General features: G+C 39.0%; 1 protein-coding gene across 2 annotated transcripts; it reads left to right on the forward strand.

Moving 5' to 3' along the window:
• gpr65 (G protein-coupled receptor 65) lies at nt 1-13,506 on the forward strand. 2 transcript variants are annotated; one of them, XM_008116652.3, is made up of 3 exons: nt 7-1,540; nt 11,300-11,438; nt 11,536-13,506. In XM_008116652.3, exon 3 carries the CDS (start codon nt 11,543-11,545, stop codon nt 12,485-12,487), a length of 945 nt encoding a protein of 314 aa, XP_008114859.1. In that variant the 5' UTR covers nt 7-1,540; nt 11,300-11,438; nt 11,536-11,542; the 3' UTR covers nt 12,488-13,506. The 2 variants fall into 2 exon arrangements, with proteins under 2 accessions (XP_008114808.1, XP_008114859.1); XM_008116601.3 differs by having other exon boundaries at nt 1-1,540; nt 11,300-13,506.
• Nucleotides 13,507-16,886: the final 3,380 nt, after the last annotated feature.

Here is a 16,886-nt window from a genome sequence, read left to right on the forward strand (position 1 = left end):
TTAAAATCTAAAAAGTAAATGTTGATTTTTACCCATTTTATATAAGGACCACCATTTTGCTATGCCTTTGTATATAATGGGACGAGCATGCATGGATTTTAGTATCCACAGAGTTTCTTGGAAACAAAACTTGGTGGATAACAAGAGTCAGCTGTATAGGTTTTTAGTGATATATTAGTAAGAAACATTAGAGAATACAATTCGGGGATCACCCTACCCAGAGGAATAGTAAATATATTATCAGTTGGCCAGAATCAATGAAGAACTATCCAGCATCTAGCAAATTAGAATCATAGAAGCATAGAATAGTAGAGTTGGAAGAGACCTCATGGGCCATCTAGTCCAACCCCCCGCTAAGAAGCAGGAAATCACATTCAAAGCACCCCCGACAGATGGCCATCCAGCCTCTGCTTAAAAGCTTCCAAAGAAGGAGCCTCCACCACAGTCCGGGGGAGAGAGTTCCACGGCCGAACAGCCCTCACAGTGAGGAAGTTCTTCCTGATGTTCAGGTGGAATCTCCTTTCCTGTAGTTTGAAGCCATTGTTCCGTGTCCTAGTCTGCAGGCCAGCAGAAAATAAGCTTGCTCCCTCCTCCCTATGACTTCCCCAAATTAACAAAATAACAATGAGGCATTCCAGTTCCATTACCATAGGCCCACCCACATCACATATTTATAGCACTGGTATTACATTTAACTCCCATGGTTCTATCCTATAGCATCCTAGAACTGGTAGTTTGGGAAGAGACATTCAGGCTACTCAGCCAGAGTACATTGGGGCCTCATCAAACTATGGTTCCCATAGGGTGGAACCATGTCCATAAAATGGAATAATAGTGCTATAGTGTGATGTGAATGTACCCCTAGAGGAGTGTGAACTTCTGACTTATGGGCAAGACCTTCCCTGCCCTATAAAGCTTCCTGTCTTCCAGGCTTTCTAAAGTCCCATGCTGAATGAGAGAAGTCTCCATCACCCAGCATATAGAGGGATGCAAGGAAAGACTGGCCTCCCATCCCAAAATGCTTTTTTTACAATAGAAAAAGACTGGTGAGACCAACTCACTATTCATTTATTGTCAGCTGATCCCAATAAAAATCAATATTATGTTATGAACTGCTGTTTTTCAGTATATGTGGGAGAAGTACTACTCAACATTTTTCACATTATGATAGATGTTTTTAAAGGACAAAACTATGATCTTTAAACCAGACAGTTCCCTCATTGCAAAGTCTAATCTATGCCTTTCTCCCCTATTTGACATTAGCCCAATCATTGATGGACAAAAAGTTACTAACTCACAAAGCCCCTTTATCCATGAGCTTTGCATGAGAGTTTCAGATCAAAATAGACAGCCAATGATTTTCCTCTCTCACTACCAATGTGCGTAAAGCTGTTTCCTCCTCTGAGTTTTTTTTCCTTTTAGCAGTGAAATTTTGCAGCAATTTCCTGTTCCCAGAAATGGTTTTAATCAACTCACATTGTCCTCTCAAACCAAAGTGTCTAAGGCAGAAAGAGCAGTTCAGGATTACAAGGTGTATAAGGTAAGTTCCAGAGTTTACCATGTAATGCTGATAGCAATGTCTCTTGTGTTTATTAGTGTTGTCTTGGGTTTTGTACTAGAAGAGTACATTACAGAAAAGGAAGAGATGTGGAAGTCTATTTAATAGCATCACTCAAAAACTGGAGACAAGAGGTTCCATTGAAGGGATAATGACATACAGTGGACCCTCAATATCTGCTGAGGTTTGGTTCCAGGACCACCAGCACCGACTCATGGATAGGATACCAAAACAATGAATGCCTAGGAACTCATGAAATATCAGGAGGTTACATCAGGGCAAGCCTACACATCAATGTAGTGCTCTGCATGTAGCAAAATCAGTGTTTGCTTTTGGATTTTTAAAATCTATTTTTAAGCCATGGTAGGTTGGATTCCTGGATGTGGAACCCATGGATATGGAGAGACAACTGTACACTGTTGCACACTAGATTTTTTTTCTTCATATGTTGAGTGGTTTTGAAAATCTATCATAAATAATCAAAGTCTGAGAGAACAGCTTCTTTGTAGATGACAACTCCCAGAATCCCCAATTAACATGGGATTGGCTACTGAGAATTGCAATATGAAAAAATGACTTTGCAAGCTATAGTTGCTCTAGTACAGAGATTTGTGATTACATATGAGATTGGTGGAAGAAATGGGGTCTGAATGTTACACATACACTGAGATGGGAGACAGATTTTAATCTCATTTCCATCCCAGTGTACCTGCATTGTTTAGAATTAGAGAGTTGATTTTGATGGACAACCCCTCTGCACAAGACCATTGCTACTTTGATGCTGAAATTAGCCAACAGAAATCTGAAGGACTGCAATGTTGATTCACTGGTTGTATGGAGTACATAATAGCAAATGCTTACATAAATGAAGATGACCATATTGGTCCAGAAGACCAAAGCTCAAAAATAGGCTATCCTCTATTAGGGCCAACTCCAGTCCCACAATAGTGTGCAAGATTCTGAATTCTTCCAAATTCTTTGCCAGGTGGTAGAAATAAAAGGAGCGGATAGAAAGTCACATGGAAATATTTTTGAAAAGCTATGTGTTTTAAGCCATGTGGTTAATGGTTAAACCCATTTCCAAGGAGGAAATCCATATGTCATAGGATACTGGAAGGTCAGGTATAAAATGACATTTGCATGACTTGTTCTTACTGTAAATGATTAAAGGCATATCAATTATCAATTATGAGTTCAACATTAAATTTACAAATGTAAAAATGCTTACCAGATACTAAATTCTGTTAAACTAATTGGAACTTACAATTCATTAAATACAATAAATGTATTTAAGTTTTAAAGAAGAAAATTCTCAGTTTATTCTCAGTCCCTGCTACAGAAGCTTGTGAAGCACATATTGGAAGGGAGATGAGGGGAACACATAGAAAGCTGTCTTTTTTACGATTGACCATTTAGTCAGCAGCATATTGGACTAGAAAGGTCTTTAGCCTAGAAATGGCTGTATTATAATTTGCACGTTTTATTAGCAAACGTGTACCTAGCACTTCTGGATCTATACTGAATACCTCACAAGAGGTTTACAGGATATTCTGTCCTCTCTTCATTTTTTAACCACAGAAATGAAGACATCACCTTTCCATTTTATCTTTTTAAAAACCTCAGCAGTCTTAGGAATAGTACCTTTGCTCACTTGGGATTTTGTAGCGGCAAAGCCTCATAAAGTCATCTCCTGCTTTCTAGATAGATTGCACCCAGCATTGCTATGTCTGCATCTAGATGAGTGATTCCCAACTTTTGGTCCCTCAAGTATTTTGGATTGCAGCTCCAAGAATTCCTGTCAGTTGGCCAAACTGGCTAGGGCTTCTAGGAGTTGAAGTCCCAAACACCTGGAGGACCAAAGGTTGGGACCCACTGAATCTTAGACCCCTAAGTGGAACTGTAGAAACTTTTGCTTTCCTACTGTGCTTTTAAACAGCAGAATCATAGCAGCAATGCCTCAGAGAGCACTCTCCTGTTTCCCATCGCCCTTTTAACTGCAGCAGTGCTTTAACACTTTCCTGTTTTGGAGCCCTCAGTGGCATAGTGGATTAAAGCCTCATGACTTGAAGGTTGGGATGCTGACCTGAAGGCTGCCAGGTTTGAATCCCACCCGGGGAGAGCGCGGATGAGCTCCTTCTAACAGCTCCAGCTCCATGCGGGGACATGAAAGAAGCCTCCCACAAGGATGGTAAAAACATCAAAACATCCGGGCGTCCCATGGGCAATGTCCTTGCAGACGGCCAATTCTCTCACTCCAGAAGTGACTCAAGTTGCTCCTGACACAGAAAAAAAACTTTCCTGTTTTCCCATCTTTTCTTCCTAACTCAGAAGTCTTAGCAGCAGTGCCTCAAAAATCCATCTCCTGTTTTCTTGATCTTTTTAAAATATGTCCTAGTACATTGTGGCATGCCCTACCCTCTTTTTTTCTTTCCAGGAAACCCCCATTTAATATTATACAATGACACTGGAACTTGAATGACAACTAAGTTTGTATGCTAAATTTAATTGCACAGTATAGTAATATTTTATGTAAGAGAGAGATTTTAACCAACAAAATACCTCCAGGTGCACACCTGTCTTTTGAAACTCAGGGATTTAGTATGCATTTCAAAGGAGCCATTGCAACTTCTGAGAGCCAGTATACCATAGTGATTTGAGTATTGAACTGAGACTTCAGGAGACCAGAGTTAAATAACTTGCTCATCCATAGAAACCTATTAGGTAACCTTTGGCAAGTCACACACTCTCAGTCTTAGATAATGGCAAAGTTAAATCTCCAACTAAACTCTGCTTTAAAACCCTACCTTAGGGTCATCATCAATTGGGAAAAAACTTGAAGGCATACAACAACAACAACAACAACAACATGCTGAATTTACTTTGTTCAGCACCTTGGTTGGCTCTTTTCTAGTTTAGACTTAGAGTACATCTACACCTGTGATTCTCGACCTGGGGTCCCCAGATGTTTTTGGCCTACAACTCCCAGAAATCCCAACCAGTTTACCAGCTGTTAGGATTTTTGGGAGTCAAAGGCCAAAAACATCTGGGGACCCCAGGTCGAGAACCACTGATCTACACAGTAGAATTCATGCCGCATGACTCCACTATAACTGCCATGGCTCAATGCTATGGAATTGTGGGAGTTGTAGTTTGGTGACGCACCATCACAATTTGGCAGAGAAGGTTAAAACCTTGTAAAATTACAACATCCATGGTTCCATGGCATAATGGAGTCAAACTATATTAAATCTAAAGTATAGATGCACTCTAAAACCCAAAGTAGACTTACTGTACCAATGTCATATAAGTACTGTATCAGCCACCAGCAATCCTTGTGGTTCTCATGCAGCTGAACTTCCTCAGACTAGCTGCTCAGAAAAGCAGCTGCCCTGTTGACTCCTGTTCACTGACTGCTGAAATGGACATGAACTTTTAAATATCAAAATGCAGTTAAAATACAGAACAATACTCTGCATCTGAACTTTGATTCAAGCAATCAATTTGGCTGGGAATTTCCAAGTTAGAAATACTCCTTGGTGCCCCAGGGGAAGTTCTGCTTTCTGTATAAGTGACCTTTAAAAAACATTCTTCCCATGCAACAACCGTCATCTGCTTGGTGGGACCATGTGGAGAAATGGCCTCTTTCTTCACATGGAACAAAAATCAATTAAGGGACATAATATGGCCATTGGAAACAGTATTCACCCAAAGGGGAAAGAAGGAATAATGACTTATCTAAACAATACACTGACTATTGATTCCTGTTACGATTTTATTGGAACACTGCAAAAATACACAAGTGTCCTGAAAAGCAATTTGCATGTACAGTTATAATGAGCCATCTTAGAATACTTGTTTTAAAAAATCAACCTTCCCCACCCCAAAAATGCACTCACACACACCACTTATAACTGTTTAACCATTTCTAATTCAATTCAAAGTAGAGTTTGCCTTACTTGACTATGTATAATTATGCTGGGGCTTGGTTACTGAACCCTGCATGGATACCAAAATATGTGAATGCTCAAGTACCATCATATAAAATAGCATGATAAAATGATGCCACTTATATAAAATTGCAAAATCAAGGTTTGATTTTTGGAATTACTATTATTATTATTATTATTATTATTATTATTATTATTATTATTATTGAATATTAGCAAGATGTATATGGTTGAATCTGTGGATATAGAATTCAGGGATATAAAGGTCCAATGATATCCCATGTAAGAAACTTTACCCAAAAAAAAACATTATTCTAATTACTATCAGTATCAGTGCTATACATAAAATCCTACTGATTTCAATGTTTATTCCCTGGTAACTGAGTAGGACAGAGCTTTCCAAACATTTCATGTTGCTGATACTTTTTTTAGGTATGCATCATTTCACAACACAGTAATTCAATTTTACTAACAAACCACAGCTTAAACCCCTTATAAACTATACAGACACTTGCATAAATTGTATACAATATCTTTCATGAAAACCTTTAATTTATATTGTAAAAAAATATATGACTTATTGCTTGTTTCACATAGACTCAAAGGTTCTTGTTATGTTCCTGTGACACACCTACACACTGCAGCTGCTATACAGTTTGGAATGCTCTGGAGTAGGATTTCCAATGCAAAATCCTACCAGTCCCTAAGATTTCCAGCCCCAAACATATGATATAGGAACCACTCCTCTAATGTCATTGAGTAGTATGCATTAATTATCAACCACAGCTGTTCACCATTTTATCATTTAAACACACACGCACAACATATTTTCCTGTTGGAAATTAAGACAGAAATCTTAGCTAAAGGAGTTGTTCCAAGAACAACAGGAAATGAGTATGATTATTCCTTCTCACTTCCATAGGGAGACCAGAACATTTAATCTACTTGTTTCTAGCCAGAAAGTGATTGCAGAATAGAGTCAAGGATAAGCCCTGATACAACAACAACTGGGAAGGGAAGGGGGAAACTAACTAAGGAAATAGTAGCTCAGGAAATATCATTTGCAAATGTAGCAATAAATCAATTGAGCCTTGTAAATTTGGAACAAGTTCCCATTCTTCTTGAGCTGAAGAATTTGCACCCTTATCTCCTTTCTGAAGATGATCCATGCAAGTTAGACTCAGGGCCAGGCCCTGAAATCTAACAACCTTAATAACTGGTATAAGCACAGGCTATAAAAGGGAACATTTTAAAATTATTGAGTGTGTATTTTCCAGGCTGTATGTGCCATAGAACTCGTACTGGCCATCTGCTCTTTCTACAGAGAGAGAGAGAGAGAGAGAGAGAGAGAGAGAGAGAGAGAGAGAGAGACAGAGAGAGAGACAGAGAGAGAGACAGAGAGAGAGACAGAGAGAGAGACAGAGACAGAGAGTTGTTTTTCAACATCATCAGATGAGCAGAGGGACAACGGGGGACAGCAAAGAGAACTATATTACTCTGTTCCCTCCCATCCAGGTCCGTCTGGTGCCATCCCATGCCCTTTCCCCTGTCAGTTCCATCCTTCCCCTGCATTTCTCCACATCATGTCATTAAGAGTTAGGCAACACCCGATCCCTCCAAAGGCACTCTGGGCTCCATTTCTCCATGCTGCCAAAACAGAGCTCCATGTAGTCCTGCTGGAAATTGCCATGCATCATTTGAAGGGACTCCATTTTGGCAGTGTGGATAAATGAGGAGAAGGCTCAGAGAAAACTATATCTGAAAAGGTTCTTCTTCTCTCCTTAGATTTTCTTAGGTTTTGCTATAGGTTTTCTTTTCTTGTGTTCATCACTCACCATTTTCATTTCTAAAGAAAATCAGAAAGTAAACCACAGATACATTCTCCCTCTACGCACACACACATTTTTAGTTTTTGCTGTCTTTGTTGCCTCTTTTGTTCACCACCCACACTTTCTCTCTCTACTCAGAATTGAACACTAAACCACAGATGTGTGAGAGACTTTCTTAAACATAACTGCTGAGGCATTTCTATCAGATTTGTGGTACACAGAAGATATGTGACTCAAAATACATCTACATCCCAATTTCAAGACAAGTTTAGACTTCAGTGGCTTCCAGTGACATTACTGGAAATCTAGATCTGTTAAGTGCATTTCTCATCATTTTTCATGTACAAACTCACAAATTCAAGTTCAAAATGAGAACACACCACCCCCAGCTGCTTTAAATTGTAGGGGAACATGTGGATGGTGAGCTGTGCTGCCAAAGAGACTTTGTTGACTGGAACAAATGATATAATGTTATACTATGAAGCCAAATTGCAGTTAAATTTTTGCTCCATCAATCTATTGATTGAATAGTAGTGTTCTGTATGGAATACCAAGATAGGTTAGTGGGTGGAGGGCAGGTTATACTGGAGACCTAGTTTTATCATCCAGTGGAAAATCAGCAGGCTAAAAGAGGAACCACTACAATAAGGCAGTGCTGCTTCACCACAGAAATGCCTCATTCTTCCAACTGATAAAGAGGGCATTGAGATTCTGGTGTGTCAAAGAACCTACTGGCTGATGCTTACAATATTACCAACTATAGTATACATATCCTGCTACCTAATTTTCCTCTTATTTTCAGTATTTTTTAATATATACTCCCTGAAGTTTTTAAAAGTATGTATTTCTGAGGAAATTATAAAGGGCAACTACCCCCTTTCTGAAGTCACAACGTACAATACAGGTGTTTCAGAGGCCACATTCCATAGTCTTTAGGATCTGAATTGACTTGAACCAATCCATATTTTTCATGAGCATCATCAACTCCCCTTATAGGACTGGGGTAAGAGGCGTGTAGTCTTCAGATATATCTCAGCATTACTCACCATAGCCTTTAGGAGCCCCCGGTAGAGTAGTGGGTTAAAGCCTTGTGACTTGAAGGTTGGGCTGCTGATCTGCAAGCTGCCAGGTCCGAATCCCACCTGGGGATGAGCTCACTCTATCAGCTCCAGCTCCATGCAGGGACATGAGAGAAGCCTCCCACAAGGATGGTAAAACATCAAAACATCCGGGCGTCCCCTGGGCAACATCCTTGCAGACTGCCAATTCTCTCACTCCAGAAGCGACTTGCAGTTTCTCAAGTTGCTCCTGACACAGAAAAAAAACCATTAGCTTTGTTGGCTAGAGCTGCTGGGAATTGTAATCCAATAACATCTAGAAAACCACATGATTCCCACCCATCTTAGACAGAAAATCTAACTGCAAATCTTAGCAATTGAAGGCCATGTGATTTACTTTAGTTGATTTATCATTCAGCAGTTGATTCAATGAGTCTACTCTCGTTGGCACTGGCTACTAAATTTAAGATAAAGGACAACCAAGAACCCTTTCAGACTACACAGTTATAAGGTTGGATTCCTGAAATTTACAGTTTGGTGAGGAACTACAGTTCTGTAACTGAGAAATAAGACCCCTTCTACACTGCCATATAAAATCCAGATTATCTGCTTTGAACTGGATTATACGACAGTGTTGACTCATATAATCCAGTTAAAAGCAGATAATGTGGATTATCTGCTTTGATAACCTGGATTATACAGCTTGGTATAAGGGGCCCAAGTCTTCCTTAAGATTTCTTAAGATGATATTACGGCAGTTAAAGTAGGATCATAGTGCTATAACAGTATATTCTAAAAGGACCCAACTGAGACCTCTCTATCATCACCATTGGAATGATCAAACAGTAGTGCTTCCCAACAGCACATAGGACTACATTATTCACCTTTTGGTGTGTTGCATGTTCTTGGTTTCCTCTTCTCTCCAGGAAGATTCTGGGAAGTCAACTGTATTTTAGAGAGCTTCAAAGAAATAATAGCTGGTATCTCTTTGCTAATATTTCACCATTCTGCCTGCAGGTAGCAGTCTATTCTACAAGAACAAGATACTGAAAATTTTACGTAGAAACAGTGCCATAACATTAGGATAAGAGATTGTCAATGATTTGCTGTTGTCAGCAATCAGCCACCCATCATGTTGCAATCTGGACACATAGTGAAACTTTCAGAAATGTTCACCTTATGAAGAACCAGTAGAAAAGCCAATCAATTTAAAAATCTATTCAGTTCCAGGGTATTTACTCACCTCCCCCCACCACAACACACACACATATAGCATATGCAGTACTCCCCCCCTGCAAAAAAAGAATATTAAAAGAGGGATAGACTACAGAGGGATGGAATTACATTCACCAAACATGGTAGACATTTTGTTAGCGTTAATCCTAATGCAATTTTTACTTCTACTAGTGCAAATCCATTGACTCAATGAAATCTACACAGCAAAATGACTAAGGCTGTGTCTACATTGGTTGCTTAATTTGAGGCCAGTCTGAATCATTATGCTCCAGATTGGCCTCACTGGGATGTGACCTTATCCTCTGTGTCACTCCTCACTAGCCATGAAGATCACTGCACAACTGTTTGTTGTCTGTCACATCTATTGATGTCAGAACAGGGGACCTGTGGCCAGCGAAAAGGGTGTGGATTGACCCCCTCCTTGTTACTGGTCACATGGGTGCACCATTTTGACAACAAGTGCAATTGCAATGTCTATGTACTTGCAGTGAACTCTGCAGCTCTCATGGATCAGTGGCAGCATCATAGGGTTGAGCCATCCCTTTCCCCTGTGCTGATCAGTGCAGGAAAAGGGTGATGGTGACAATGTCTTTCTTGTCAGAGGTTCAGGTGAAATGGAACCCAGACATGAAGCGTGCAGATATTGCAGATTTTATAGGAAACTCTGGAGCAGAGTTTTTAAGCCGAGGGCCGGTCCACAATCCTTTAGACTGTTGAGGGGCCGGATTATCATTTGAAAAAAAAATACAAACAAATTCCGATGCACACTGCACATGTCTTATTTCTAGTGCAAAAACAACAACAACAAGAACAACGAAAGAACAATGCAATATTTAAAAATAAAAACAATTTTAACCAACATACATTCATCAGGATTTCAATGGGAAGTGTGCTCCTGCTTCTGGCCAATGAGATAGTCAAGTTAATTAGGATTGTTGTTGTTGTTGTTGTTGTTGTTGTTGTGTGCCTTCAAGTCATTTCAGACTTTGGGCAAGCCTAAGTCTAAAATGTATTTATTTATTATTTATTTACTGCATTAATTTACTACATTTGTATCACACCCTTCTCACCCCAAAGGGGACTCAGAGTGGCTTACAAATTATATGTACATACAATATATTATATTATTAGCATAGCACAATATTAGCATTATATATTACTATGTTGAACTATACCACTATACTGAAATATTATTAGTAATATTATATGTAATATAGAATATATAATTGATATTATTATATGGTAATACTATTAGTGTTATATGTATATACAATATATTATATTATAAAACTGAGGGCAGGGGCCAGGTAAATGACCTCAGAGGGCCGCATCCGGCCCTCGGGCCTTACTTTGGGGACCCCTGCTCTGGAGTATTTCCCCAACTTTGCCTAAATGGGGGCAAAGTCAGGCAGAAAACACGAGTGATTCACCAGAAGTTGCAATGTGTCATAGAGACAGATGGCACTGGATTCCAGTTGAGTCCAGGGTTTGTCGTTTCTGTTGATTTTTTTCTTAGTATAGAAAAATTCCCATTGGTTCAATGAGGTTACTCTAGTTGGGGCTAACAACTGCATGTAAGATGCTATTTCCAGAATGTAACTGTTTTTGTTTTGCATTTCTGTGACATTTTTTCTCTTAAACCATTCAATTTTACTTTTCTTCCCTTTACAGGAAAATAGAAAGAAATGAATGAATGAAGTCTGTGCTTTTTAATGGAGCATAGTCATTATTTGCATAAGAGCTAATAGTTCACCATTTTGGAGGAGGAGCAATAAGAAGAAACCATACACATCTCCCCATCTGGCACCAGGTATTCCTAACGGAAGCATGAACTGTACTGGTGAATATAATAATACGTGTGAAATAGATCACAGACTTGATAAATATTTGTTTCCTGTTCTCTACAGTCTTTTGATGATCATCAGCATCCCCACCAACCTTGTGTCTCTTTTCATTTCCTGCTGCCAAGTGAAGAAAAAAAATGAGCTAGGTATATATCTCCTATGTCTATCTTTAGCTGATCTACTTTACACTCTAACTCTGCCTCTATGGATTAATTATGCACAGAATGGAGATGACTGGAGATTTTCTTTTCAACTTTGCAAGTTGTCTGTTTTCCTTAAATACCTAAATTACTACACAAGTTCAGGATTTCTCACCTGCATTTCCCTTGATAGATACTTAGCTGTGGTTCATCCACTAAGGTTCCATTATTTACGGACAAGAAGAGCCGCCTTACTGATCTCTGCCTTAGTTTGGGCCTTTGAAATCATGTCAAACTATCAGTTTCTAAATGAGGAGGAGATATTTGAAGAACAAAACCTCTCACAACATATCAAACACATTTTGTGCTATGATACATACCCTCTTCAAAAATGGCAAGCTTGGATGAACTTTTATCGAGTCGGAGTGGGATATGCGATCCCTTTGATTATCATGGTGTTCTGCTACCAGAAAATATACCGAGCTGTGGAAAATAATCAAGCAACACATGAGCGTGACAAGAGGAAAATCAAAAACTTATTGTTGAGCATCATTGTCACTTTCTTTCTATGTTTCACTCCTTACCATGTTGTTCTGTTTTTGCGAAGCATCTTGGAGCCATGTAACTGCTTTGTTGCCAAACAGATGTTCCTACCCTACAGAATCACAACTGCACTTACAAGCATAAATTGTATAGCTGACCCAATTCTCTATTGTTTTGTGAGTGAAACTGGAAGAACAGGGATCTGGAACATGTTCAAGTGTGACTTTCCTGCCAGCCGACCTGAGGAGGTACAACAGACACAAAACTTTGCTGTGTCCAACAGTTCACAGGATAAAACTAACAAGATCCCAGAATCAACAACTGTCTTATAAATATAACATTAATATATAAATATATAACATTAATATAAGGCTGTTCTGACAATACAATCTGCCCTCCACATTTACAGGTTTCACTTTGTGGATACAACCATTTGTGGTTAATTCGTATTTTCACGCTGTTGCCCGTTTTTGGTCAAAAGATATTTAGCCGCTTGTGCTCCCTCTATTTTTATTGGTTTTATACTAATTTATGCAATGCTTTTAATATGAAATAAATAAATATGTTCCTTGTATTTTTTGGACCAGAGGTTGACCACAGAGTTGCCCAGAAAGAACTAGATATGTATTGTCAAAGGCTTTCATGGCCTGAATCACTGGGTTGCTGTGAGTCTTTCGGGCTGTATGGCCATGTTCCATAAGCTTTCTCTCCTGATGTTTCACCCACATTTGTGGCAAGCATTCTCAGAGGTTGTGAGGATGCCTGCCACAGATGTGAGTGAAACGTCAGGAGAGAAAGCTTCTGAAACATGGCCATACAGCCTGAAAGACTCACAGCAACCCAGAACTAGGTATTTCTGGAATAGTGTACCCTCCGGTTAAAAAAATAGTGGTTTCCCCACTTTTGTGAAGGTCTTGTTGCCCTAACCCCTATAAAAGTGGAAGACCTACTGTCCATATTACAGGAAATGACAATATGGTTACTTGAAAGACAGCCTCTCTCCTTTATGCTACCAAATAAGATTTCACATTGCTGCCATTCTATCTTTTTGTATGGAAGATGTTATCATTAAACCTGAAGCAGAATCCTAGTCCAATAACAGAAATACCCTTAGTAAATTCGGGTTGGCCTTACCAAGCTGCTTGCTTGCAAACTATTAGGGAAAATTGCTTAAAATAAGATGCCCTGGGTCAATGCTTACCATAGCATTATAAGGTTAATGCTAATACCTATGGCAGTAGAGGCTTTTGCATGGGTTACTGGGACAGTATGCAATAATATGCTAAAATGTGGGTGCCAATCTTTTCTTATTTCATTCTTTTATATGGGAATAAACATTTCCAAAAACTTCTCCCTGCTGGATGATATAGGTAAGCAGAGTTTTTGTGCATTATTTATTTATTTATTTATTTCCATTTTGGGTAAAAACATCACTATGCCTTTCTTTTGTCCAAAAACACTAGTTTGGTACTAAATACAGCAGTTTTGAACAAACCACTGTTTTGAGGAAAATGCTGCCATTCTGGACAAATACATTTTTTGTGCAGAACCATAATTTATATATTTAAAAATCCAAATTATAAAGAAGAAAACTGTTGGTGTTCCAAGTAGGAATGAAAAATCTTATAGCATTTTTTTTTATGAAAGGGAAGGAAATGTCTTTTCTAATCATGGCTGAGAAAATGTGCAAATATGATTTGTATTTCTACTCTGAGAATGCAGTCCTGTACCACTTACTTGAAAATAAGCCTCATTGAGTAGAAAAGTAGAAAGTGACAGAACAAAAGTACAATAAAATGATGTTACATCCAGGCACAAGTTTGTTTTAGATGCACAAACTAAGCAACAAACTCTGTGCATCGTAATGCAATTTTCTTACTTTTACTAATTTCAGACAATGGACACCATCAACCTGCCTCATCCACAGGGTTTTTTTAAATTCTGTTTTGGACTTGACACAACACCATTCTCTGCTTATAATCCTCCCTTGTTTTTCCACTGCCCCATCCTTCTCTTTCCTCAATCCAGAAAATTTGTGAAGACGCAATAGATTTTCTTCTAATTGCAAACATAAGGATCCTCTCTCCTTTGTTTAGAAATTACCTTTGAGGGAAAATGCTGGATCATTTGAATTGAAGCACTAACATACATATTAGGACCAAAATTGCTATGTTGTGATATAGAAGATCCGTGATGTAATTTTCCCATATTTAACTCTTTAATTATCAGCAGTCCAAACAAATAATTTTGGATAACCTCTTTCCACAAGCCGTTTCCCCATCTTAAACCCTGTCCCTGAAAGCTAGGTGTGACATGTTTGCAAGAAAAAGTTTCAATCCCCGAAAGCTCTGGATCAGGCTAAGATTTACATCTCAAACTTTGGAGACCTGAACCACATAGACCAATGGTCTCACTATATAATATTCCTTGCTTCATTTATTTGGGAATGGAATTAAATTTATTTATTTATTTGCCATATTTATACCCTGCCTTTCTCAACTCCAAAGGGGACTCAAGGTGGCTTTACACATAGGTAACTATTCAATGCCTTAGAGCTATGTACAATTACACTAAACATTTTAAAATAGCATTGAAAACACATTAAAACATTTAAAAACATTACATTCGCTATTAACCATGCCATCCGCAATCGTAATCCGTAAATCGTAATTTAATTAATTACTTAATTAAAGGATTAAATAAGTCATTTTCTCTCCTCCTCCACTATTTACAGTTCCACAGCTATGATCCTTCCTTTTGATAGTCTTAACCATGAATAAAAGTGCAAAATCACTATTCTCCCATGTCACATTTCACTTGGTGGTACCCTAATTGAGCCTTGGCTCAGAAAGTTGAAACAGCAGCGCTGTTTGATTAGCAGGGTTGATGGAATTGTCTGCCAACTTTCACCTTGCCTCAGAGCTTAGCTGCACTTTTCACAATTTTCCCCAACATCAGAAAAGGAGAAAATGATCAGCAGAAGATAAGAAGTCTGCAATGAGTCAGAGAGGGTTTGAAAAGTGTATAAGGCTAAAAATTGTGGGAGCTGATAGCATTTCCTAGTTTGGCTACAGGGAAGCAGTGAACTTTGGAACATAAGTTGGTTAGAGTTTATGCTGTGAACCTTCATCATATGTAAAACCTTTCAGTAGATAAATTACTACAAAATGCTATAAGCATTCTGTGACCTTCTTCCAAAAGAAATTGAATCCTAAGAAAGGCTTCTAGAAGTTTACTCCTAAGGCTGTGCACTAATAGAAAGCTGGGTACAGTTGTGCAATAATTCCCATTCTGTTCGTCATGCCTATCAAAGCTCCTACAAAGGGATATTTCAGACAAACCCAAAAATGTTATGCAATAAATTTTAACTTTATATTACCCCACACATCAGGAAAAAAAATAATGTGCTGCTATGTGTGAGGTGGGATTGGAAAAGGAAAGTAGCAGAGAACTGCTCAAGGAAGCCTATGGATCAACACCCTGCTACAGGATCTGCCAAGGCAGAACTATCATGCCTGAACAGTCTCTTTTAATTTTATTCTTACATCCATCCAACAGCCATTGAGCATTTGGCAGAGAGCGGAGGCTGGTGTAGAATCATCTAGTTATGTCCCAATAATCATAAACAGAATGACAAAGCCACCCACCAAAACATTCTGCAGGTCTTCAAAACACCCTGGAGAATGATGTCACTCTTATGTATCATGTTACAGGGTCATAGCCAGCCATTTGTCTGAGCACTCCCATTCACACCTCTATGGACTCTCCTTTGGCAAAACAACAAACAAAAAGACCATGGAGTGAGCTACTTCAGAAGAAAGGTGATTCCTACATGTCATTAAGAGGATGGCAACTAACATGGGGCTTTAAAGGATTTTAATTTGCTATTGTGGTTTTATATTTTGTGCTGTAGTTCTTTGTATGCCAGTATTTTACATTTTCTTGTTGCCAGTAATATGTTATGATCTACTTATGAACTTCTATGTAACATACAAACACATCTCTGCAACAGAGATAAGAATATGGTAATATTTTATTGTTGTTGTTATTTTATTTAATATAAAATTGTGTGAATGATGTATAGGTAAGTAAGTAGTCAAAATAATTTTAATAGGTATCCAGATGACAAAAAGCCTCAACATTTTCCAGTAATTAAGTTAACAGAACAAAAGACACCAACCATAGCATGTAAACACAGCGATTGGAGGTTAATTGGGCCTATGTAATCCTTATCTGGGCCCCTGGTGGTGGCGGAGTGTGTTAAAGCACTGAGCTGCAGACTAGGACACGGAACAATGGCTTCAAACTACAGGAAAGGAGATTCCACCTGAACATCAGGAAGAACTTCCTCACTGTGAGAGCTGTTTGACAGTGGAACTCTCTCCCCCGGGCTGTGGTGGAGGCTCCTTCTTTGGAGGCTTTTAAGCAGAGGCTGGATGGCCATCTGTCGGGGGTGCTTTGAATGCGATTTCCTGCTTCTTAGCAGGGGGTTGGACTGGATGGCCCATGTGGTCTCTTCCAACTCTACTATTCTATGATTCTATGATTCTATGAACTTGCGGACCAAAAGGTCCCAGGTTCAAATCCTGGGAGCGGAATGAGTGCCCGCTGTTAGCCCCAGCTCCTGCCAACCTAGCAGTTCGAAAACATGCCAATGTGAGTATATCAATAGGTACCACTTTGGCGGAAAGGTAACAGCGCTCCATGCAGTCATGCTGGCCACATGACCTT

Source organism: Anolis carolinensis, chromosome 1 (genome assembly GCF_035594765.1).
Source record: "Anolis carolinensis isolate JA03-04 chromosome 1, rAnoCar3.1.pri, whole genome shotgun sequence".
Lineage (NCBI taxonomy): Eukaryota > Metazoa > Chordata > Lepidosauria > Squamata > Dactyloidae > Anolis > Anolis carolinensis.

Bases quoted from the DNA above. Each gene is read 5' to 3' on its own strand.
- gpr65 (XM_008116601.3), top strand. From the start codon at position 11,456: ATGAACTGTACTGGTGAATATAATAATACGTGTGAAATAGATCACAGA.